Source organism: Tachysurus fulvidraco, chromosome 23 (assembly GCF_022655615.1).
Source record: "Tachysurus fulvidraco isolate hzauxx_2018 chromosome 23, HZAU_PFXX_2.0, whole genome shotgun sequence".
Classification (NCBI taxonomy): domain Eukaryota; kingdom Metazoa; phylum Chordata; class Actinopteri; order Siluriformes; family Bagridae; genus Tachysurus; species Tachysurus fulvidraco.
Genome location: NC_062540.1, coordinates 13,389,808 through 13,413,590, shown reverse-complemented (window position 1 = coordinate 13,413,590; position 23,783 = coordinate 13,389,808). Strand labels below are relative to the sequence as shown.

General features: G+C 38.3%; 1 protein-coding gene across 23 annotated transcripts in view; it reads right to left on the bottom strand.

The window, feature by feature from the left end:
- Window positions 1-5,749: 5,749 nt before the first annotated feature.
- The window catches only part of rap1gapa (RAP1 GTPase activating protein a), a 106,526-nt gene continuing 88,492 nt past the window's right edge, over window positions 5,750-23,783 (bottom strand). For 12 of the 23 annotated variants that reach the window (XM_027170489.2, XM_047807268.1, XM_047807270.1 and 9 more), the window contains 17 exons: window positions 23,228-23,311; window positions 21,969-22,069; window positions 21,069-21,198; window positions 18,863-19,018; window positions 18,546-18,617; window positions 18,335-18,421; window positions 17,422-17,562; window positions 15,579-15,725; window positions 13,826-13,903; window positions 12,153-12,262; window positions 11,184-11,279; window positions 9,976-10,095; window positions 9,684-9,819; window positions 9,415-9,523; window positions 9,191-9,288; window positions 8,643-8,690; window positions 5,750-7,833 (listed from right to left, as the gene is read on the bottom strand). In XM_027170489.2, the coding sequence (XP_027026290.2) occupies window positions 8,682-8,690; window positions 9,191-9,288; window positions 9,415-9,523; window positions 9,684-9,819; window positions 9,976-10,095; window positions 11,184-11,279; window positions 12,153-12,262; window positions 13,826-13,903; window positions 15,579-15,725; window positions 17,422-17,562; window positions 18,335-18,421; window positions 18,546-18,617; window positions 18,863-19,018; window positions 21,069-21,198; window positions 21,969-22,069; window positions 23,228-23,311 (1,674 nt within the window). In that variant the 3' untranslated portion in view covers window positions 5,750-7,833; window positions 8,643-8,681. The remainder of the gene's footprint in view (window positions 7,834-8,642; window positions 8,691-9,190; window positions 9,289-9,414; window positions 9,524-9,683; window positions 9,820-9,975; window positions 10,096-11,183; window positions 11,280-12,152; window positions 12,263-13,825; window positions 13,904-15,578; window positions 15,726-17,421; window positions 17,563-18,334; window positions 18,422-18,545; window positions 18,618-18,862; window positions 19,019-21,068; window positions 21,199-21,968; window positions 22,070-23,227; window positions 23,312-23,783) is intronic. The other 11 variants (XM_027170479.2, XM_027170482.2, XM_027170483.2 and 8 more) reach the window with 11 other exon arrangements.

Here is a 23,783-nt window from a genome sequence, read left to right as displayed (position 1 = left end):
GATATCTAAAAAACCCCCACACTGGAATCAACAGGGGCCTTGGCATCCATGACATAATAAGGACCTCTCATTATTTCATGGAGTGATCTGTGTTTTTTCTTCACTAGGTGGCACCCAATCAACTCCTTTACTCTATAATATGAAAGTTCATTGAAATGTGAATGTGTTTAAGGGCTACCCTGAGGTAAGAACACAGACAAGGTAACATACATAAAAATACAACACTCTCCAGCACTTAATTTTGGTTTTGTAGTTATAACTGCCCCTGTAATACAGCCTTGTAAGTGGAACTGTGGGAGTATGTTTTTTAAACTTCTGCTTTCTCACAACCCAGGCACCAAAACACAGCCTCATGTACATGCCAAAAACACCAGGCTGCCAAAGGAGCCGTAATCCAAACTGGTAGAAAAACCTGAGTGTATGTGAGTGTGTCCAAAGTACAAGAGGTTGTGGGACCGAGATCATTGTTGAGGAGGTAATTAGTGGCTAAAATCCCACCACTGCTTGGCTGTAGTCACACTTCTGCTCAGGCAGATTCTCTCTTTCTGTATTTCACTCTCAAGCTTCCCACTTTTGTTTTGTCTCACTATAACGAGTCAAGTTCTCATGACTTATGACTCTGAATGTGAATATTTCTCTCGCGTCTGTTTTTGAACATTTACTTTTTTACACTTCTCACTCTTTGTTAGCCATGTGTAAAGGTGAAGCTCAAAAGAACCACACAACATTCTGCCTAGTACCAACATGATACAGTGATCAATGTCGATACTAGGCTTTCTTTTTATTGTGATGTTTCACATTAGCTGAGGCTTTTGACCTGTGTCTGAATGATTGTTCATTGCGTTGCTCTGCTGCCACATAAAAGGCTAATTAGCTGACTGTATGAATGTGCAGATGTACAGTATGTGTGTTCCTTCTAAGGTAGACTTTGAGAGTATATCATTCATCAGTTCCTTAAACTCCATCAGTTAACCTGTTATTTCATGAGAAACAAGAGTATGTGAAGTGATGAGCTAGTGAGCCAGTGTTAGGAGATTTACATTCAGTGTCTCTCACAGAGGACTGTGTCCAGTGATATGCATCTTTCTGTTCCTCTCGTCTAAACCCATGACTTCTGCTAGACACTCCATGTGCCCTTAGTGCCACAAAAAACATGTCTTTTTTCCCCCTCAGACTACATCACATTTGCTTTCTGTTGTAATCAGCTGGCTCACTTTTCCTGTGTGTAATGGCCTCATTAGGGATAAAGTCTAGACGTTCTACAATGTGAACATGCTGCCCACATGGAGGTGACAAGGCCAAAATCCCAGCCAGATATTTATAGAAGTGACTTTTGTGAGTTAAGCGGTGGCAAAATAATAGACAGAGGTTGGTGCTTTATAATGTTTCAGTCAAGGTGGGTGTGCCAGAATCTGAGTAGGTTTCTTATAAGAAGCATCACTGCTGTCACATGAGCCATCGGGCTGGGTGGGCGCTGAATTTGTTATTCATCAGCATTTCTCATACAAGTCAGATATTTAATCTGGCATTCAGTTCAAAGTGGAGGCCTACTAGCATGAATACCACACACACACACACACACACACACACACACACACACACACACACACACACACACACACACACACACACACACACACACACACACACACACACACACACATACAATTTGGCCCTCTCCTCACCCTCAAACCTTATTATCTTGGGGTTTCCTTGGCTCTGATGACCTGTAATACCAATATCTCCTGAAAAAGATTATAGCCTAGTCTATGGTTCTTTCCCAGCTCCATTTACATTTGTATTGTATTTGTATTGAAATCCATCTCCTCACCACCTCATAAGACATTCTGAAGTGCTATGAAAATACCACTTCAGGATCAGTTGTCTTTTCAGATGCCTGTTCATTTAATAGCTTGTCCTTCAGCATATGTTTACCATGCTGGCATATGTTTACCAGCATAAAAGTATTTTATTAACCAGTGGCATAAAAAAAATTATTCATTGTGTTTTAACTTAGATGAACCTAGTTTTGTCAAAGCATAAACAAAGCTTATGGCAGAAAAAAAACTAAAACACAAGCGTAGCTCATTTCAGAATTAAAGAAACCCACTGTTGCTGTGACGACCCAATACTGTGTGTTGATAGACTTATTTGCAGAGGAGAGACTTGCAAGCAGGAGGAGCCCCTGCTTATTGCTTCTTTTGTCCCAACTTGCACATCTCACTGAGGAGATAGGTGGGAAGTTGGAACGCTTCCATGTTGGACAGTAACTTTTGCAAACTGCTGGTCTTCACCCAATATTGAAGCATAAATCGTGCTTCATGTCATTTTTTTTTTATCTTTTATATGAGATTTAAAATAATTTATGGTATTAGGCATGAAAATTGTAAAAATTCGATAAACTGTTTGAGTTGATCAGATTGAATTAAAGATATTTGAAAATAATTAAATTGATAATTAAAAAACAAGTAATAAATAGTTATTTGAGATACTAAAATGAAAAGACTCGAGAAAAATAATGCAGATTGGTTAAAAAAAACAAAAACGAAACGTCTTTATAAATAATCTTCTGTCCTATTATTATTATTATTATTATTATTATTATTATTATTATTATTATTATTATTATTATTACTGTTCAATCCCAGGTGTGACATGGTAGAATTTCCACTGTCTAGTAGACTGTGATTTCAGTGCCGCTGAGCAGTTCACCTCCTGAGTTCCTTCACATTAATTTCTATCAATGTTGTCTGACAGATCTTCAGGCCACACAGAGATTTTTAATCACAACTTGATTTGTGTCCTTTATTTTTTCATTTTTGCTTTCTGACTTATAACAGTCAGATATTGATGTTATCAATATATGTCCATTTCTCTACATGTGACTAGATCAGAACCTTTGTATTCCTCACATACAAAATGGCTGGCTTTCTCAAACTACCTCTTTTTTGTGCCTAGTTAAGACGTATAAATAATGTAAAAACCTGAGTCAGCACACTTACTCTGCCCATGCTTATGTTTAATGCCTTAAGCCAGGAACTGGACAGCCAGACATTATTCATCAGTTCATATGGAGCTCCTGACCTCTATTAAATGGCTTTATTGAGGCATGATCAAAAGAGATTTAAAGACTATGATAAAAAAGAGTAAGGCTTTTAAAACATAGCAATGGATATGTAAAGCTGGTTAATTAGCTCTATCAGAGCCCCAGGCATAGTGAGGACATGAGGAGTGTGTTAGGTGGGTGGCAAGCAGTAAGTGAAGTGCTGAATGGGAGTTGATAAGATCTACATGAATTATGCATCACATTATGCTATGGGGCGTGAAGTCATCAGCTCCACAGTACAGACTCTTTACACTCAAGCCCACTTGCACAAATATCAAAACCCTCAGTCCACTCCTAATATATATTTTCCTTCTTATTCTCTCTGTCCGTCTTCTCAGTTATAAATAAAATTAAATGTAATCCCCAGAGCAAAACAAAACCTAAATCTATGTATCAGGGTTATATTTGATTCACAGGAGTTTCCACAAGACAGAAACACGCATACTAGTGACCGAATACTGCAATATCCATCCATCCATCCATCCATCCATCCATCCATCCATCCATCCATCCATCCATCCATCTTCTACCGCTTATCTGGGGCCGGGTCACGGGGGCAGCAGACTAAGCAGGGATCCCCAGACACTTCCTCCAGCTCTTCCGGGGGAATACCGAGGCGTTCCCAGGCCAGCCGAGAGACATAGTCCCTCCAGCGTGTCCTAGGTCTTCCTCTTAAATCCCACATGAAAACAGCAGTGAATTTAGCGAGAGCATAATGTGCTGGGGATATCCAACACAGCAAAGTCTAGACTTTCTGGAATGTGTATCTGGTGCAATTAATAAGGAATTAATCTTAACCTTGATGTTAGCCTCAGCTAATTCCAGCTATAACATCACATATTAATATACATTCATTTCATTTTCATTAATCATTAGACCCTGACATGAGCTTATATCCTGTCTACGGTTTCAATTCAAGGAGAGGTGCTAAAAATCACCCCCTAGAAAAATTGTTCCTATTCCACCCTCATTATTCATTAAAATCAATTGACATGTCTATTAACAATATTGGGGGCAGGTTGCAGTGATTTCTTAATATTACATGAGTGATTTATATAATAATAATAATAATAATAATAATAATAATAATAATAATAATAATAATAATCCATCCATCCATCTTCTACCGCTTATCCGGGGCCGGATCACGGGGGCAGCAGTCTAAGCAGGGACGCCCAGACTTCCTTCTCCCCAGACACTTCCTCCAGCTCTTCCGGGGGAATACCGAGGCGTTCCCAGGCCAGCTGAGAGACATAGTCCCTCCAGCGTGTCCTAGGTCTTCCCCTGGGCCTCCTCCCGGTTGGACATGCCAGGAACACCTCCCTAGGAAGGCGTCCAGGAGGCATCCGAAACAGATGCCCGAGCCACCTCAACTGACTCCTCTCGATGTGGAGGAGCAGCGGCTCTACTCTGAGCTCCTCCCGAGTGACCGAGCTCCTCACCCTATCTCTAAGGGAGCGCCCAGCCACCCTACGGAGGAGACTCATTTCGGCCGCCTGTATCCGGGATCTTGTCCTTTCGGTCATGACCCAAAGCTCATGACCATAGGTGAGGGTAGGAACGTAGATCGACTGGTAAATAGAGAGCTTCGCCTTGCGGCTCAGCTCTTTCTTCACCACAATAGACCGGTATATTGAGCGCATCAATGCAGAATAAAAATAATAATAATAAAAATACCAATATTACTACTACTACTACTACTACTACTACTACTACTACTACTACTACTACTAATAATAATAATAATAATAATAATAATAATAATTTCATGCATTAAATAAATGATCACACACATGAATTAAGTTCCTTTAGTGTATTACATTAACACTGAATAAACTTCTTTTTAATGTTCCTGTACTATACAATAATGAACAATGTCTTGTGCATATATGCACCATCGTTCTGCTCATTTGTTATCCAAGCTTATATTTAATTTCAACTTTATAAAAAGCAAGTGTTCATGAATGAGTTTATAGATACATGTCTGCACTGAACTACCTTGACTGTGGTGAAGAAAATGTCCCAGTGACAGGTGGTAGTGAGGATACACACTTCTATCATACACTGTCTCCCTCTAGTGTTCAGTCAGTAAACATGCCTATAGAATTACCGGAGCTTTAAGCTTTTAACCCACTGTCCACTTTATTAGGGACACCTGTAAATACATAAAATCAGTTAGCCAGATGTGTGACTGTAGAGCAAGACACAAATAAATAAATAGATAAATAATATTGATACAGTTAAAGAGCTTCAGTTAATTAACTTACATTAAACATTAGAATGGAGAGAACATGTGAGCTCAGGGACTTTGAACGTGTCATTATTATTGATGCCAGGATGGCTGGTTTGTTGCAGAAACTGCTGATCTCTCTGGATTTTTACACATTTCAGTCCATAATTGTAGTCCGTAATGAATATAATCAACAACAACAACAACAACAACAACAACAACAACAACCCCAAAACACATCTTGGGAGCTGCAGTTTGAAGTGAGGAAATCTATAAATAAATCCAATTACCTATAAAGCAGCAACAGTGACATTATTATTAAAATAACTTCTAATTCATGTTGTTTTAGAAAGTCAGTTAATATGAACATTGATTACTGCATCTGTAGAAATCAGTCAAACCTCAGAGAAATATTCCACCCAAATCTCTTTATTTATTTTCTTCCTTTTTTTTGGGCAGTAGGCCTATGTACAAAACAGCAGTATTTACACAAATGAGCCCACAAAAGCATGAAGAATTCACACTAACAGTCGTAGCATTGCTTGATCAGTACCCTGTTTTGAGAAGCACACATTTGCTGCCTGAAATTGATTATTTTTTTTGTTACCTAATTCGGTTTTTGCACTGAAACTACATTATGGATGCTTCTGGCTTAAGAAGACCAGAACTGACCACAGAGGGGCACAAAAGCACTAAGCACTAATCTGGGCTGCTTATTCAATTTATTTTAAAAATCATTTGTAATCATTTTATTCAAAGTATTTCTATAAACTTTGAAAATGTCCTTCATCGTCACACAGTGATGACTTGCATTAAAAAGCAAGCCTAAAGGTCTGTCAGGGAAACTCCCAGAACCCCCTCACTGGGTCCACATTTATATTTATCTCTCTCACAACAACACACTTTAAAAGATTAAGTGTTTACAGGATTAATTCATAGTTTTCCTTTTAGCTTATCAACAAAAATGAATAAAGTTCTGCTGATGCATTGGCCACTGAGACAAATAAAACACAATGTTAAACTTTTTTTTTTTTTTTAAATAAATAAACATGTATATATATATACTCAAATATTTACTCCACATTTATTCCTTCAGCTACCTCACTTCTCCCTGATTGCCGGTGTACATTACACTAAGGCAACCACAGGCACTGGAATCCGTTGTGTTACAGTAGCTATTCTCAGTGAACTCTAGACACATGATCGGTGCTTTCGGCATTACTGAGGTTCAACGACAGTGTCAGGTTTACACTTAGATAGAGTTGATCTAAATAAACTAATCTTTATGTCTGAAAAAAAAATAGATATTTTACAACATATTAGCTTGAGCTGTAATAGAAATTCTTAATATTTATGACTATTTTCTGTAGTGGCATGGATTTGAATGGGAAAGTCTGATTTTGGGTAGACGTTAAAAGTGGCGTCACAGATCTAGGGTCCGAACACGTTAATAAAGAATCAAGACCGCATTTTATATTTCAATAAGCACATTAGAGAAAGAACTCACAGTCTGTTGTGTATCATGGTTTTTGTGTTGTATATAAGTAAGATGAATGTCCCTTACACAGAAATAACCAAGAACTCTTTTCTCACTATAGAAGGACATATGAGGTTTGTAACAACACAGTTCAGCACATTTGATGGATCCTGGAGCTACTTAGCTGGAGAGATGAATCACCTTTTTTGAGGATTATGTAAGCCATTTTTTGTTATGCAATTTCTATTTAAAGAATAGAAATATTTAAAGAACTCAAACTTTTCTTGTTTTGTTGAGAATCTGAGAATGACACTGATGAAAGGTTTGCTCTTTAGGTTGTATGTTTGACTGTAAATTTTTCTGGAGGTGGAACACAATATCAGTAGTTATTACCTAGACAAAATTCAGACAGTAATAATAATAGTATTTAAAAAAAAAAGCACACCCATGCCAATGGCTGAGAAACATTCCAGTCAGCTTTACCTGATGAACAAGCTCTTGCTGCACGCTGCATTTTTTTTTTTTTTGGAATATTTGGAGCTCAACATGGCTCAGCTTTAGGATGCAATTGCCAAGATGAGAAACAGATAGCAGTTTATACCTAGAAAATCAAGCACTTGATTTTTTTAACAAGGTCTAGAAGCAGTACTGAGAAAAGAACAGAACAGAACAGGCCAAATTCAGCAGAGTGGAAACCAGACGAGAAATTCACCAGGAAAAGGAAAGTGATGCAGTGCAAATAAGGTCTCTTCATTCAGCCTGTGCCCCTCATTCCCACCTCTTCCTCTCTCACTCTCACTGGGTCTTGCACTGAGTGACCTGTAAAGCAGGAGTCTGATGCAGGACATAGTCTGTTATGTACATAATCACAATCCTGTCATTTCTGTCATCTGTCACTGTGGAGCAGCCTGGAGTTATTTTCATCTTTTTATCATCATCTTCATCATCACCTTCAGCAGCAGGAGCAGTCACGGTGAAAACCCGAGCTCATGAGTTTTATAGGAATGCCTTTAATGGTAGCTGTGAATAGAGATGTATAGAGACAATGGTATCAATAAATGATTAAACAAATATTAAACACACTTTTTGATTGACTGTTGAAGGTGGTTACATTAATTCTGGACTTCATGCTATTGGATGATTTAAATAGAATTTTCACCATCTATTATGGGAAGATGCTATATGAAGCTGGAACATTTTGTGAAATGGGTTGTGCTGCCTCATTTTTTTCCACCACACAGATTAATCTTACAGCTGTGAGAGAAGAGTAATAAGTGTTTATTGAACAAGAGTTGAATTCTGTTCACCAAAAAGTATGCCTAAGTTGCAATGATGCTAATATGCTAATAATAATGCTAAGAAATCTTGTTGTAGGAGAAAAGATTATTCATGATCGACATTGCCAGGACAACCTGACTAGCTTTTAGCAGTTTAGCTTAAAGGCAAGACCGTGTGGAGGACTGTGGTGTAAAAGGCAGGACTGTGTGGAGGACTGTGGTGTATCTTATTATGTGATTTTTACCTGTTATGATCTGGGTTCTCATAGCATCTTAGGAACTTCAGATATTGCAGATAGTTTGTGTTCTCTCCTGACTCATTTTATCAACAAGAAATCTTATGTATTATAGCTTAAAACCAAATATTTGACATTTTTTTGAGTACTGTGTCTATTTTAAGTTCTCTTGACCTGACAAAAGCCTTGATTGATTGTTATCATACCTTTCCTTGAAAGTCACAGTAAAGTGGTGTTCATCTGATGGAACATCTATTCTTATAGATATGTGTTAATTAACTCTGCTTAAGTTCAACAGCTGAATGAAGCTGCTGACCTGTTAATGGAGATCCATGATGTAATCAGACTGGAGAGGCTAGCAGCTCTGCAAAGACACACACACACACACACACACACACACACACACACACACACACACACACACACACACACACACACACACACACACACACACACACACACACACACACACACACACACACACACACACACACACACACACACACACACACACGTTATGCAGGGAGCATACAGAGTTGCCAAATACTGCATTTTTGTGTTTGATGAACATCTTGTTTATTAAATTCCTGTCTTGCACCTACATATTTGTTTTCGTAATGAGAAGCTGTCTAGCCTTAGTCTATATTTTGTTTTATATTTATTTATTTATTTAATTCTTTATTGGTGAATGAAAACCAAATCTGTAAATGAGGGGGTGAGATTTCTCCACAGTAGATTTCCACTCTAAATTATGGGACTATATTTTGTCTAATCCTTACTCTTATCTCTCTCTTCAAGTCAACAAACCTGTAAATGATGTTGCGTTTATGTTTTTTCGAATCGACAATAGTAAATGCTTCTCACCGATGTAGACTTGTGGTCAATTGGTCGATCTAGTTTGAAGCGGATGTCAGTCCGGTTCTGCTCTTGACCTTTACCACCATCGGGAGGTTTGCCTATACCTAGGACATGAACAGTCTGTAATGAGCTTTCACACACCTGACATTACTTAACCAGATCGGGTTAAACACAGCCAAAATGTCATATTTATGGTTAAAACATATCATTTTGTGCTGTATTTAATTTACCAGATGAGCTTCCCCTTCTGGTGGTGCTGATGTTTACATTGTCGTCTAGCCATGTGCTGTAGGTGAACGAGTCCCGCTTGTGTGGAGTCCCTGCCGATGACAGACTTTCCTAAACACAGAACGACACACTTTTATTCTGCTCCATTCTGTATCCATACCCTTTATACATACCAAAAGACATGTAGTTTAGACTGCCTTCTAGCTACAGTGACTAAATTTAGATTATTTTAGAGTGTGTTTGTGCAAGCAGAAAATGATAAAACACTCACCATGCCTGTATCGTAGTCCTCAGTGGCCTCGGCCTCGTTCTCCTCCACCACACTGGCAAAGCTGCTGGCATTTGAGGAGGAGCGTGACAAGTCTTGAGCTTCAGGGATGGACGGAGCTCTGAAGCACATGGCCGAGCTACATGCGCGCGCACACACACACACACACACACACACACACACACACACACACACACACACACACACACACACACACACACACTTTAGTATCTATACAATCTCTCTCTTTTACTGTTTCATCCCTTATTCATCTTTTCATGTTCATAACCTTCACCTGTTCTTAGTGACAAGGACCTCAGGTGAGCTCTGATTGGACGAGATTTCAGACTTGGGTTCCTGTGATATGTGTCCACTGTCAGGATTCTTCTGTGTGCTCGGTGAACTGTCCCTGCTGCTGCACATAAAGACACTAACCATTAGGGGGCAGCAGGAGAATTCTCTTCCACACTGTAGCTGAACGTAGTGCTCCAGTTACAGTAGGTGCAGGTAAATCTCTTTGTTAGTAATCAAAGACATTAGACATCTATATTTGGACCGAAGCATGCAGAATCACTACAGAATCTGCTGAAGAACAAGAATTTCAGAAGAGCTGGGTGAAAGTTGTGCTCTACGGTTGAACATTAATCACAAAGAAACCTGTGATTGTAGAACAAGTGCTAAAATAAAGCACCTTTTCATGGCATGGTGCAAGTGGGAGAAGTAGTTTGGGAGAAGAATTTGAGAAGAGCTAGAATAGTTTGGTTAGAATGAATGCATTAAAAACTGATGTAGATAGACAAGCTACTACAACATAAATATTAAAATAGTTTGTATAAATATCCTTTAAAAATGAGTAGGGATTCAGTGCAATGACATTTTTTAATGTACAGCAAATTGTCTGTTATTATATGTTCTCCTGCTTGTATGGGATACATGACATTCAAAGTATGATGATGCCAAGCTGATTGTGCTTATTTTCAATTCATAAAATAAAATTTGGGTATTAATTAATTAACTTATTTATATTGAATCTTGTAAACTTTTGCCACAAATGCTAAAACAAGATAGTAATATTTCTGTTGTACTATTTATGTCAGCATGAAAATAGAGCTCTAAAACTCACACAAACAGTACACTGCTCTTTAAGTTTACGTTAAGCAGACTTTCACTGTCAGTGAGGAAAAAATATTGTCAACTGCTGTGAATTTGACTAGTTTGGAAGCACTGTGCCTTTCAACAGCATTTCTTCTCTTTTGTTCATAAATTATTTTAGCAGGGCAAAAGACTTAAAAGTATGTTACTAATGTTTTGAGCATATATAACAGAGGTCAATAAAGCTGCATCATTAAACACACAGTTATCAGTGTTCAATTTACATGTTTCACTAATTTCATCATGCGCATGAAAGCTTAGAATCTTCTCCGCGTTAATCCACTATGTTATATCTACAGGAGACAGGCAGTTCTGCACTTATTAGAGAGATTCTAAGGTGGCATCTTGTACTTGGAGGAATCCATGATGAGCCTGCCGTTCCTGAGACTGACGCTGGGCAGAGAGACACAGAGCACTGTCCTGTCCTCTGACAAGAGAGCGGCAATCCTTCAGTAACCACACAAAGACAAATATAGTGGCACACAATCAGTGACCTTTTTCTTTGTTTGTTTGTTTCTGCCTCTAGTTCAAAGGAGTTCAATATACACTCTGCAGTCGATTTAATAGGAACTCAATAGGTACACCTGCTCATTCATGCGATTATACAGTCAGGTGATGTTTTTTCAACCTTGAACTTGGTTTTGGTGAGCCTGTGCTTACTGTTGCATCACATTCCTTTTCATGACTGACAGGGGATGAACTCCAAGTCAACGACTGGCATTTGTGTGCATTTTGATATGCTTTTCTGCTCAGCATAGCTGCAAACAGTTATTTGTGATACTGCAGCATTCCTGTGGGTTCGGAAAATTCTGGCCATTTTTCTTTGATCGCTCCCATAAACAAGCCCACATTTTTGCCCACATACTGCTGATGACTTGATTTTTTATTTATTTATTTATTTTTAAGTTTTCTGTATGAACTCTAAAAGCTGCTGGTCTTCACAACCCAAGGGAAAAGCAATTTAAAAAATAATCAAACCTGTCCACCTGGGAGCAAAAACCATGCCACAGTCAACTGAGATCATATTTCTTCCCATTCTGATGTTTGATGTAAACATTATTTAAAACTGTTCACCTGTAACTGCATGATTTTATTCATTGCAGTGTTGCCACATGATTGACTGATTGAATAATTGCATGAATGTGCAGGCGTCCTGTTTTTCCTACTGAAGCTGCTAGGGAGTGTACACGTACATTTATTCTATTTTCACAAAAAGCATGACAAACACCAGTGGACATAGTAATAACATGCCCTACGGCATTATATGCAACTGCTTTTTGGATCAAACTCCTGAGGGTCCTGAGCCACTAAGTTATTCACCTCTTTTCCTGCACCTCCTGGATGTTCTCGATGCCGATGGCACTGCTCCTGCGAGAGTTGAATGGGCCAGATTTTTTCCTCGTTGGACTTTTCCCAGGAATAATCAGAGACTGTAGGAGAGAAATGGCCTCAGTGAGCTTTCCATAATAAAAATACTATACCATCCCACATCCCATCACCCTCCTACATTTTGTAGTACACATAGTTTTGTTATTCTGCTGCATGTCACAGAATGATTGAGTTGGACAGCTTTGTTATTTATTTTACCCTCCAAATATGCCTGAGAACTATAGATTTTTACCACACATGATGGCAGTTGTTTTGTGACAGGATGCATTTTGACTTGTCTGGGAGATTGAAAGCTAGTGATGTGATCCAGAACTGGCTCAAGGTGGTATGCTGGTCCACAGGCATCACTACAGTGGCTTCAGGCTATGACTAGAGCAGCAGGCTTTATGCATTACCACAAGATAAAAGACAGAGGCTGAACTACTGAGCTTCGTTGAGGTTTGCTTTACTGTAGCCGCTTTGTTCTCTTGGTCCGTTTACTGGGTTTTACTAGTCTCAATTCACGGCTTGCAAAATGGGACTTGAAAAATACTTTTTATCTAAAATGACTTCAAAAGCAGGAGTGTGAGGTGACTGAAGTTTTCCCTCTATTTTATGATACAATGCTATTAAACTGCTAAGTACCATTCAATATCAAGACAAGTGCAAAAAGGGAGGGAGACAAGGGCAATGTAGCGATACAAGACACAATATGGAAGGGCACCTGGAAGGGCAGGACGTGGGAAAGGAGAACTGATATTTGGACTTGCAATGACAATTACGTGCAGAAGTTAAAATGCAAAAAAACTGGTTTCTGAGCCTTTTCATTGGAATGACAGAATGCTGCAATTTTATCAAGACTCCATGCATTATTAACTGTTACAAGCTACAGGTTATGAATGGTGTCCAAATGGAGAATACAATTCAACACTGGGCATTAGTATTGGGGATGTTACAAATAGCATAATTACTTATTTCGACTAAGTAATTATGTGATCAACATGGTAAGGTGAACACAATAGGATTTCGATTCAGATGGTTCATGTCATGGTTGCTAGGCAGCTGAGAAATTAGCTAGCTAATGACCAAGGCAAGCATTTCACTGCTAAGTCGTTTATACAGACATTATAAAAGCATAGTGACAGTGAAAACAAAACAAAATTGTATGAAATAACATTTTCCTCAAATTTGTTAATAGATTATTAAGAAAAGAATGTGTAAGAGTAATATCTTGGTATGGTAAGCCAAAACACGCAGTACATTCACTGCTAGAGTGGTCTTTGGCTAGTCATAAAAGTCATTTATATAGACAATACAAATACATAATGACTGAAAAAAGTCAGCACATTTGCTTGTGAATTAATGATATAAGTCTTATAAGTCCAGACTTTTCATGCCTTCTGCCATAAAAGAAAAACAAAACAAAAATAACACAAATTTCTCTTGTTGTAAACACAGATAATACATTTCAATATGAAAGCATTTATAATTGTAATCAAACTAAGTGGAGCCAAGCTACTCCATACTGTTTCTTCTGGGATCTGATGTCTGCTTATACAGTGCTAATGAAGGTTTTCATGCAGTGGAGCAAAAGATGGAGAAAAGAGTGAGAATTTTACATGAACCTCTTCTATTGTTCCTATCCCTATGGCACTGCCGCGGCGTCCGTATTTACTGGGACTTTTCCCTGGGACAAGCAATGACTGCAGAGGGGCCACACAAACAGAGAAACACAAAGAAAAAGAGAGGGGGGGGGGGGAGAGACCATGAGCTGTCATGCAGCAGGTTGTTATAAAAACACACAGGGCAGTTGTCAAGCTTTATAATTCTACAGTAAAAGGGTTATTATGGAAACACAGCAGCCAGATGAGGAGCCTGAGGAGCCATGGTTGGGTACGAAGGCCTGTGAGGGACAAGAGAGCAGGGCTGAGAAAAAGGAGCACACACAGCAGACTGTTAGAGACAACTATGACAATTTGGACACACATACGTTCATTCATTCTGGTTACTTAACACAATATGCCAAGACATTAATGGGTTTAATTATACATATTGTTAGCAAAGTATTGTGTATCCCACATCCGTATTTATGTGATATTCTAGCTGAAAATTAGGTGGGATTATACACAGTACAGAAAGCTACAGCAGTCTATAAACTTTACCAGTCAAAGTAAGAGGATACATATGACTGACACAGCATGTAAACGGACGGAAAACAAAGAAAAAACAAAACAATGGAGTTCCTATCAAACAGAGCAGAAACACAGAAATCTGATCCTGGATGTCTGCTCCTTGTGGACAAAACCCTCTGAGCAAACATGGTCAAAAGGGGCAGTGACGTAATTCATGTGGCATCAGACAGCTGCAACAATCCCCGAGCTGGCAGGAACTCCATTAGAGCAGCTGTGCTTGGCAAAGAGATACTGTGATATAGAGAGCAGCAGGCGGGTGGGTGAGCTGTCTGTCTGAGAAGGCCAGTTTTGCCCTCAAGCCGTATGACAGAGGCCTGCTGAGTACACACATACTCACCACACACAGCAAAGCACAGCTCAGCTCATCATCAGCTCATGCCTGTGGATAAAACACCAGAACAGCAAAAAAGCATCCAGCAAACACACACAGCTCACTCAGCTGGATGTGACGATGCACACTTCACTTTCATGCCACATATTCGCATAGCTCTTCTTTCCAACACTGACAGCATGACCATGTTTTAGCATTCTGGTACAAATTCATCCCTAAGCCATTTAACTCTAAGAACACACACTGGACACCACATACACCCTTAAAACTAGTCAAGAACAAAATGGAGACTTAGAAAAACAGATAAAACAGAGCATTCATATCAGGACCAGGAGTGAATAACACTGAACGGGGGCTGAACCATCTCTCTGAGTCATAAGACATGCTTTTAATATAGCAGATGGCCATTTCAACCTCTGTTATGGTTCTAATGTCTATCAGCCAGCTTATCATTAGATGAGATGAGCAAGAGCTGAGAATGCACTCTTGTGATTATGTTTTAAGACAAGCAGGTCTAGCTCAAGCCAAGTCACTAGTAGACAGAACACAAGTAGTAGATTATGGATATGGCAAAAAGCTATATCCAGATATGAGGAAACAGTGTTGAAATATGAATTCATACCCCTGGCCTCTCAGGTTATACTGTATGCCTTTTGTAGAATTGTTAATCAGTAGTTTTTTTTTTGCTTGTACTTGTACTAACCGGGATATGTTTATAAAAAGTATAGGTGGGCAGAAAAAGAAAATCTTTTTGAGGAAGAGACTTGGAAGGGGGCAATATTGGGATTCAGGGTGGTGGGAATGGGATGATGGCATCTTTTGGCTCAAACTTAGGCCAGAGGGAGTGTTACTTACTATCCCAGCGTATTTGGGGGCCTCTGGTGAGAGTAGCAGTTCGTTGTTGTTGTGGGTAAAACTGCCGCTGTGACTAGAAGAGACTGCACGCTTCCCAATACTGAAACTCATGGCATCCAGAGAGTGGCTCCTGTTGCGGATCACCCGCTAGGGGTCAGAGAGAAACACTGTGAACCAGGGGGCAATAGTGGGCACAGGAACCATGAACAGAGAAGTGAGGTGGGGAAACTTGCTGTTTTGAATTGCAATTACAAAAGCAGACCCTGAATCAACGAAGAGGCCTAGAGGATTCAATAGATAAGAGAATCAGAAATGGACACAGTGATGGAAGAATAAAGCAGAGCAGAAGTCCATGACGGAAGAAACTGGACAATGCACAGTGAAGGCAAGCAGGGCTAGCTCAAGCCAAGTGGAACCACGGGGATATGTACCAAGAACTGCTGAAGCCATCTCACAGAGAGGACAGAGTGTCCCTAATACTAACAAGAGTTCATGAAACAATTATTGCCAATTATAGGCCCTTAGAATCACAGTAGACAGTGATGCATCCATCACATTTTTTTTTTTACACTAAGAGCACTGTCTACATCAACACTGCTGCCAAAAAGTGTAATCTACTTTTATTAACCTACTTTGCATTAAGCAATCAGTGGCATCATAGCAGCATGTAATTTAGCTCTGTTTTTTATTCATATTAAAAATGAGCACAAAGTGCTATAAACTGCAGCTTGATTGGAGACCCTGATGAGTGAGGGGAAAGACACTCTAGTGCTCTATATGCAACACTTACTCTACTCCATGCTTGTAAATCATTTGTGTACATGCGATTCATAGCACTTTGTGTGTCATTTCATCTTGTACACCAGGCTTACATCACATAGTATGAGTATGAGCGAATGAGAACGGCATCAGATGGATAATCGACTCCTGTATCAGTAATGATGTATCACTAGCATCAAAGATTAACACCAAAAATAAACTCTGCCTTTGACCTCATGGAAACCGATGTGTTCAAGGATCTGTTTGTAGCAATTCTCTCTATCAAATCCAATCTTCAGGTGAATTTATACCACAGGAATAGGTTATGTGGTCTGCGGAATAGCTACATGGATAAATAGCTACATGGATATCTTTTTAGCAAAATAATTGCCAGATTATGAGAAACCTTAGTTACCAGCTAATAATAGTCTAATCTACATATTAGAGTTATATCCCTTCCTAATTTTATCTTTTTTTTGGTCATTGGATTTTCACTACCAGTGTAGCAAATATGGATGTGCTTTTACTGCATATGCTATCAATTACTTTAGGGTGATTAAACATGTGTAAGTGTAATCATCAGATGACAGGCTTGGGCACCGTTATTCCTCCATGTGCTAAGTGAAGTAATTAGGGCTAATTAAAGTAATGAATGATTTCATTACAACACTAAAATATGTTGAGCACTGCTACTTAACAGTTGGTGTAATAAACATGCTGACTTGATATCTCCATCCTGGAAGATGAGGGCACATGGCGTTCACACATTTTACAAAAAGTGGTACTAAGCTGCCAGCAACAAAGTGGATAATAGAAAAAGGTAGGATTGGGTCAGAAAAAGGGAAATATAGTCTCACAGGCACACTGTAAAACCAGCACAAAATCTATACACTCTGTCAAGCATACCCTCTCCCACACCTGTAATGAAGAACTGTGAAAACCCACACAAAAGCAGTTAAAAGATTAAAAGAAAAAAGATTATTATTAGGAGCACTCAGACAGTCCCAGCCACCCATGAATCACTGCCTGTCCTCCAGATTATTGGTACAAGCACTTTGGGAGACTACAAGTTGCAGGGTCCTACCTTAAAAGACTCGAAGAAGCCTCCTCCTCCTCCTCCTCCATTCTCAAGCTTCTCCTCATCGCCGCCGAGCCCCATCATGGCCTGACTGTTGATATGCAGCTCTTCGTACAGTGTCTCTAGCAGGGCTCCTCGAGTGCGCTCCTGACCCCCACACACAAAATCCATTACATAGATTAATGAGTATATGATAGACATATTGAAATATTTTTGGTATATAACCTCAGTACTATGACCGTGGGCATGCAAATGGAATACGAATGCATTATTCAGACAAATAATTTGTTCTAGCCACATACCAAAACCAGTCAAATAAGAGGTGCACTATTCATGTTTTTTCCCCCTCTTTTTTATTCTTTTGTTCTTAGTACGTACATGGGAAGGTGGTTTTAAAACTAGGCAACAGGTTTGTTTTTGGGAAATGGAATAATCATTCAAAAATATCACAACCAGGCATAAAAAAACAAAACAAAACAAAAGCATGAATAAAACCAGTCTGGTGCACATGAGGCTGAGGGACCGTCAGAGCCGGAATTCACACACCATGTTAACTCTTTTTTTCCAGTGTGCTTTCCCCAAGTGTGATTACTGAATATGCAAAATAAACATAGCTAAAATTTGTTCTGCAATGCAAAATAGCATAATTAAAGAACATACAATTTCATTGAAATACACAAGGGCTTGGTTCAGGTTTTCATTCCAACCAATCAGAAGCCACACCTGAGTGTACTGAAAGCCAAGAAAGACTGATTAAACTGGTGGACTCAAGTGTGGTTCCTGCATGATTAGGATGAGATCCCTGCATGTCCACCGGCCCTTTGCGGAGAGTATTGGATAAATCTGGTGTCATTCTATTATAAGGAAAAAATAAAACCTATTAGTGTGTGGTAAATTGTGTTAAATATGATCAACTCACCTCCAGTCTGGCAAACTTCTCAGCTTTGTAGCATGCATGCTCAGCGTTGATTAGCTTTGTATATAAAAATTCATGAAACTCTGTTCCCTAAGAGAGAAACAGAATACAACCCATGATTTTATGCTGGACTGTCTAAAAAACCATGAGGAAAACTTGATGCATATTTTGTAGTAACTGGGAATGAACATTACCACAACTTCTTTCAGCTTACCTTCTTGAATATGGCAGGATCAGGTAGGGCTGGTCCAAAAAATGGGACATCATCTCTCGCAGTCACTGACACCTGCAGAATGACACAATTTTATTAGGAAATCTGTTGGTATTAGAAGTTACAGTAGGTATGTAATTTTTAACTCTGATAAGTAACCCAGTAATATTTCCTTTCATGATTAAGTTCTTCACCCGCACATATATTCAGTACATAGGTACCTCTTGTGCACCTCCTGTTATAAAACTAACTTCTTTCAGGATCAATAACAACCTTACAGTGAATTAATAAACAACGATGTTGACTGTTGTATGCTTTACCTTGTACAAGACATTGTCAGAACATGCATTCTCCACTTGTACCACTATGTAGGCATGCAGGAAGTTTGATGCGATCATGTCTGGAACAAAGGGAGTGTTCTCTTCTTGGAACACAATGGCCACAATGTCATTTCCTATATGTCTCTTCCTCTGCAGCTAAAACAGAGAGTTAGGGAAAAAAAAAAAAAATATATATATATATATCAGACATATTTCTCTTTTTTTATGCCTGTCATAATTGTGCTTTCGTTTAATTACAAAGAATTAAAAGAATTTATTAAAAAAATGTAAATTTTTTTCCCTAACAACAACTTTTATCTCCTTCCTTCTTTGTCAATTATAACTCTAAAATGCAAAAAAAAAAAAAAAAAAAAAAAAAAAAAAAAAAAATACAGTTCCTGGTTAACTGAAGTTAATTTTCAGGCAGAACAAATGCAAGAAATGTGGGAAGTTTAATCTTGTTTGCAAAACGCTTTCATGTACAACACTAGCATCTGCTACAGTATTCCAGTCTCTTTGCTAATATTCACACAGAACATGACTGAAAAATATGTTGGCAAATTAGATATGTTAAGAAACACATACGAGGAGGTATTTATGCTCTTATTCTTTATTTAAGAAAGCCCAAATGAGATCATTTTAAATGGTTTATTCACTACAAATTTGGCTTTGCAAATCAACATTCCTGATTCATACTTATGGATGTATGTTTTTGAAAATGACAAATACTGTACATCTACATTCACATCATAATACTGCATATTTATCAGATTGCTGTACCTGTAGATTCTATGTGGTGTCATGTTACTTCTGGTGACTTCTGAAAGCATTAATACTACATACCTATAATTTGTGTCCCATATTAAAGTTTCATATTGATTCCGTCAAAATATAATTCAAATAACGCTCCACAGTGTTATATTTTATCAGAAATAAGATTACTTGTTATCTCATAGTACATTTTATATTATATGGTATATCATATTTTGCTCGTATAAAGCCATAAAATAATCACACTTTTAGAATATGTTCAAAATTGTCTTTCTGAAAATCTAAAATAAACTCACTTGATGCTACCTAGAAACAACAGGTATAACATGTTACCAATTAAACTAAATACTAAACTAATGTCTACTTAACTAAATTAAAAAGAGATACATTTAGATCACTAATTCATGCACAGTAATTTACAGTGTTTAACAAAGCATTTATTGTGTATTATACTAAGTAATCCTTTAATATTTTATACACATTTTATATAAATATTTTCACAAAAGGTTCACTAATTTGACACCAGTAAATGTGTTAAATAAAGTGAAATGGTTTATTTACTAGGATTTAGACAAGTTTCTAATTTAGGATTCACTGAACAAAGACCCTAATTAACCCATATGAGTTATTTTATATAATGTGTTACCGTGATATGTATTCCAATTAGACAATTATATAGAAATATATTCATTATCAACTGCAAACAAATAAATACAACTAATGAAATTAAGTAAGTTCAAATGTTATATAGATTTTAAATAAGAAAATCTCCTGAGAGGCTCTAATATATTAAAAGCTTTGGTGCAATACACAATGACGAGACCAATGAGCCACTCGGGTCATGGCTGGGATGTACAGGGAAGCCTGAATGTGTAACCTTCTGTGGCTGGAAGACTCATGATAATCTCCGCCAGCAGATGGTTGGCAACCGTAATGCAAATTGTAGAGCTAGGATAGGCCAAGGGGAAACAGGGTGCTGCTGATTTTTTTATTTTTTATCATGAGCTCACTTCTATAATGCTGCTCTTTCAGAAAGCAACCTATGGTCTGTCAACCAGCAACAGCTGCTATTGCTCTGTGTGTGAGTGTGTTTAAAAATGGTTGAGTCCCTAAGGAGCGTCTAGAAAAACACTGCTCCTCAGAGAAAGCTTTTGGCACCGGGAGACAAAAAGGTCACTTAGCGCAGCACGTCATCTGACAGCACGGCAGAAGAGGACAGCTGGGTGAGAGAACTGCCGCTCACGCTTGTCTTATCTGAGCTAATAGGTGATCTATCATCTTAAATAAGGGATGTTGGAACAACAGACCAACTGGATGAAAACAGTTTTGCTGCTCACCAATGAGATAATTGACAGGCAGTTTAGTCTGCTAATAAAGAAGAATATAGCAGCACAGATGTTCACTGAAGTAGATAAAACTGTAAGAGGTTTTGTACCTGCTGCGTGTCACCTTCTGTGAAGGGGAGCTTGGTGGAGACGTGGAACATGACCTCTTTGTTATGGAAGTTGTAGTAGACCGATTCTGTGCCTGTTTGCCCGTGTGTCACATCCAAGCCTCCCCGAAAACTAAAGAAAACAATGGTATTTGGTTTTATTTACAAAACTTGCACATTCCTCACACTTAGCAACAAATTATATGTTTAGGTTTTCTATTGATTTTACTGCATTTACTAACTCACAATGGTTTCTGAAATATGCAGAGTCACTTGTTCCCCCCATGTTTTGGAGAGGTTTAGGAAATCATAGAACCCAAATTCAACAGATGTTTAGACACCTTAAATATTTGTGAGCTCACAAATGATCATAAATGGGGGAGATCATGTTTTCTAGAATGATCAGTGTTACCTTTTTATCATTAGAAATACATGAGCTGATTTTTGTTGTGAGCCAAATTTACCTCTAAACCTTTTATGTAATGACACTAGAAGTATTTAGATACAAGTTTCCACAGCTCTGTAGCTGTCACTTCAGTCCAAAAGAGCGCAATACCCCCAATTTTTCAGTTGTTTTTCTGTTTGTTTAGTCTAGTTTTTTTTGTAATGTTTTGTCTTGAGCTACTAATAAAAAAAGTTCCATGATTGATGCATCCAAAACCCCTCCTTCTTCCTTCTATATGCTGTGAACTTCAGTGGCGATATGCTCCTCATGCAACCCAGAAGCAATGTGTACTACAGTATATACTGTAGTGAACTATGGGCCAAATTCACAGTTGCCAGGTAAAATGCAGTAGGAGGCTGAACAGTGTAATGAGCCTTGAATTTCATACTGGGGCATTACTACATGACATCTATCATAAGTACAAAACTGATCAATGAGTTCTATGTTCAGTATCTTACCCTTTAAATTCATGGAGCTTGATCTTCTGACCCAAAAACTCTAAAAACTCCACAAACGCTGGACTTTCCTCGTTATTTCCAAACAGCTCCTCCTCAACCGTCTACAAAGACATAAACATGACATTTCAACAAATAATACATTCATATCACTTCAAATAATATCTTATTTAATTTATTATGATTGAAGTCATATAATGACTTCATAAGTAAATGTATGAATGATAACTTGGATTAAACATTAAACTAAACCTGTAACTTTTCATACAAATTGAATCAAGCAAATTGTTATGAATCAACAATGAATATTTATGTACATGACATTTGCATTTATGTTCTTGTTTGTTCCTGCCTGTATAATAGCACCTACAAAGAAAGTCACTATAATTTACCAAAGCATCATTCATTAGTCGAATCATTGAACGGATATAGACTTTTCCTGCTTTCAAGATGCTTAATAATAACATGAAAATGTAACGACGCTGCTTTTATTAGACAGAACAAAGCCTCAAATTTAAAAGATGCTAAATAAAATGAATCGCTCTAAAGAGCTTCAACAAACAACTGACAAAGACAAAGACCCTGACACACTCTCATATTAGCAAAACCTACAGTGCTAGTTCATTATGATTCCCTATGGGGCAATTAGCCTGATGAAAATGCTAATTGCTTTCCTGAATAAACATCATGCCTTTTTTGTTGAGTGAAGCCGTGGGTGCTGAGTGTACAGCAGTAGAGAGAGCTGTCTTGATTCCATGATAAGGTGTAGGTAAAACACTTGTGTTGGCCCCTGATGGGGTCGGAAGAGTAAAAAAATAGCGAGAACAGGGCAAGTGCATTTTCTGTGTGATGACAAACAGAGCCGTGACAGGAAGAGGCTCTTTGTGTGGCTGACTCATTAGAAGCCTCTCTATGCTAATGCTATGAGTGCCAGTTTTCATTGGCTCTCGTCTTCTGCCCACTGCTCATCTAGTCCAACTTAAAGGTCAAGGAGCTGTGTGAACAAACCTCTCTACACAAAATTTCCATCATTTGCAGAAAAGCAGAGAAAAAAGTAATATGCTGTTAGTTCTCTCTCCGGGGAAGCATTACAATGTAAATCGGACATTTCAGCATGAAATGCTTTTGGTATTTAAAAAGTCTGTGTCTGTGGTTAAGGCACCTGGCTGCTGTTTGAGGACAGCCACCTAAAAGATTTAAAACAGACTACAAAAATGAAACAGTGAGTCAGACCTGGTTAGAGAAACTCCTATGAGACTCACCTGCCCAAACTTCTGATATATTACTCCAAACTTGAAGTTGTTACTGATGACATGCTCATCAAACGTCACAATAAGCCGCGAAGCCTTCAGGAAAATAAAATAAGAGAGACCTTAATTTAGCACAGAAACAGTGGCACTTTAAGGTAAATTTAAATTGACAATACTTGGGAAATTACAGAGTAAAGTTTTGAACAGTGACCAAAGATTAACCTTGAGTTGTTTTCTGTATTATTTATTTATTTGTCTGTCTGTGTCTGTCTGTCTGTGTTCTTAAACACTATATTTTACATGTTTTGATGCAGACAGACAGACAGACAGACAGATGAATGAAGCACCTGCTTTGTCCTCCGATCGCCACCACAGGGAACATTCTCCCGAGTATTAGTAGCTTCTGGACTACATTTCCCATAATCCAACACTGGGACTGATTGCACCACCACCTGTTTCCAATCAGCTACTTCCTATATAAACAGACTTGAACTTGACCTCTGTGTGAAGTCTCGATTTGCCTCGGCTATCATTCTGAGCGGTTTTCTGTCTTGTAGTTTCTGGTCTT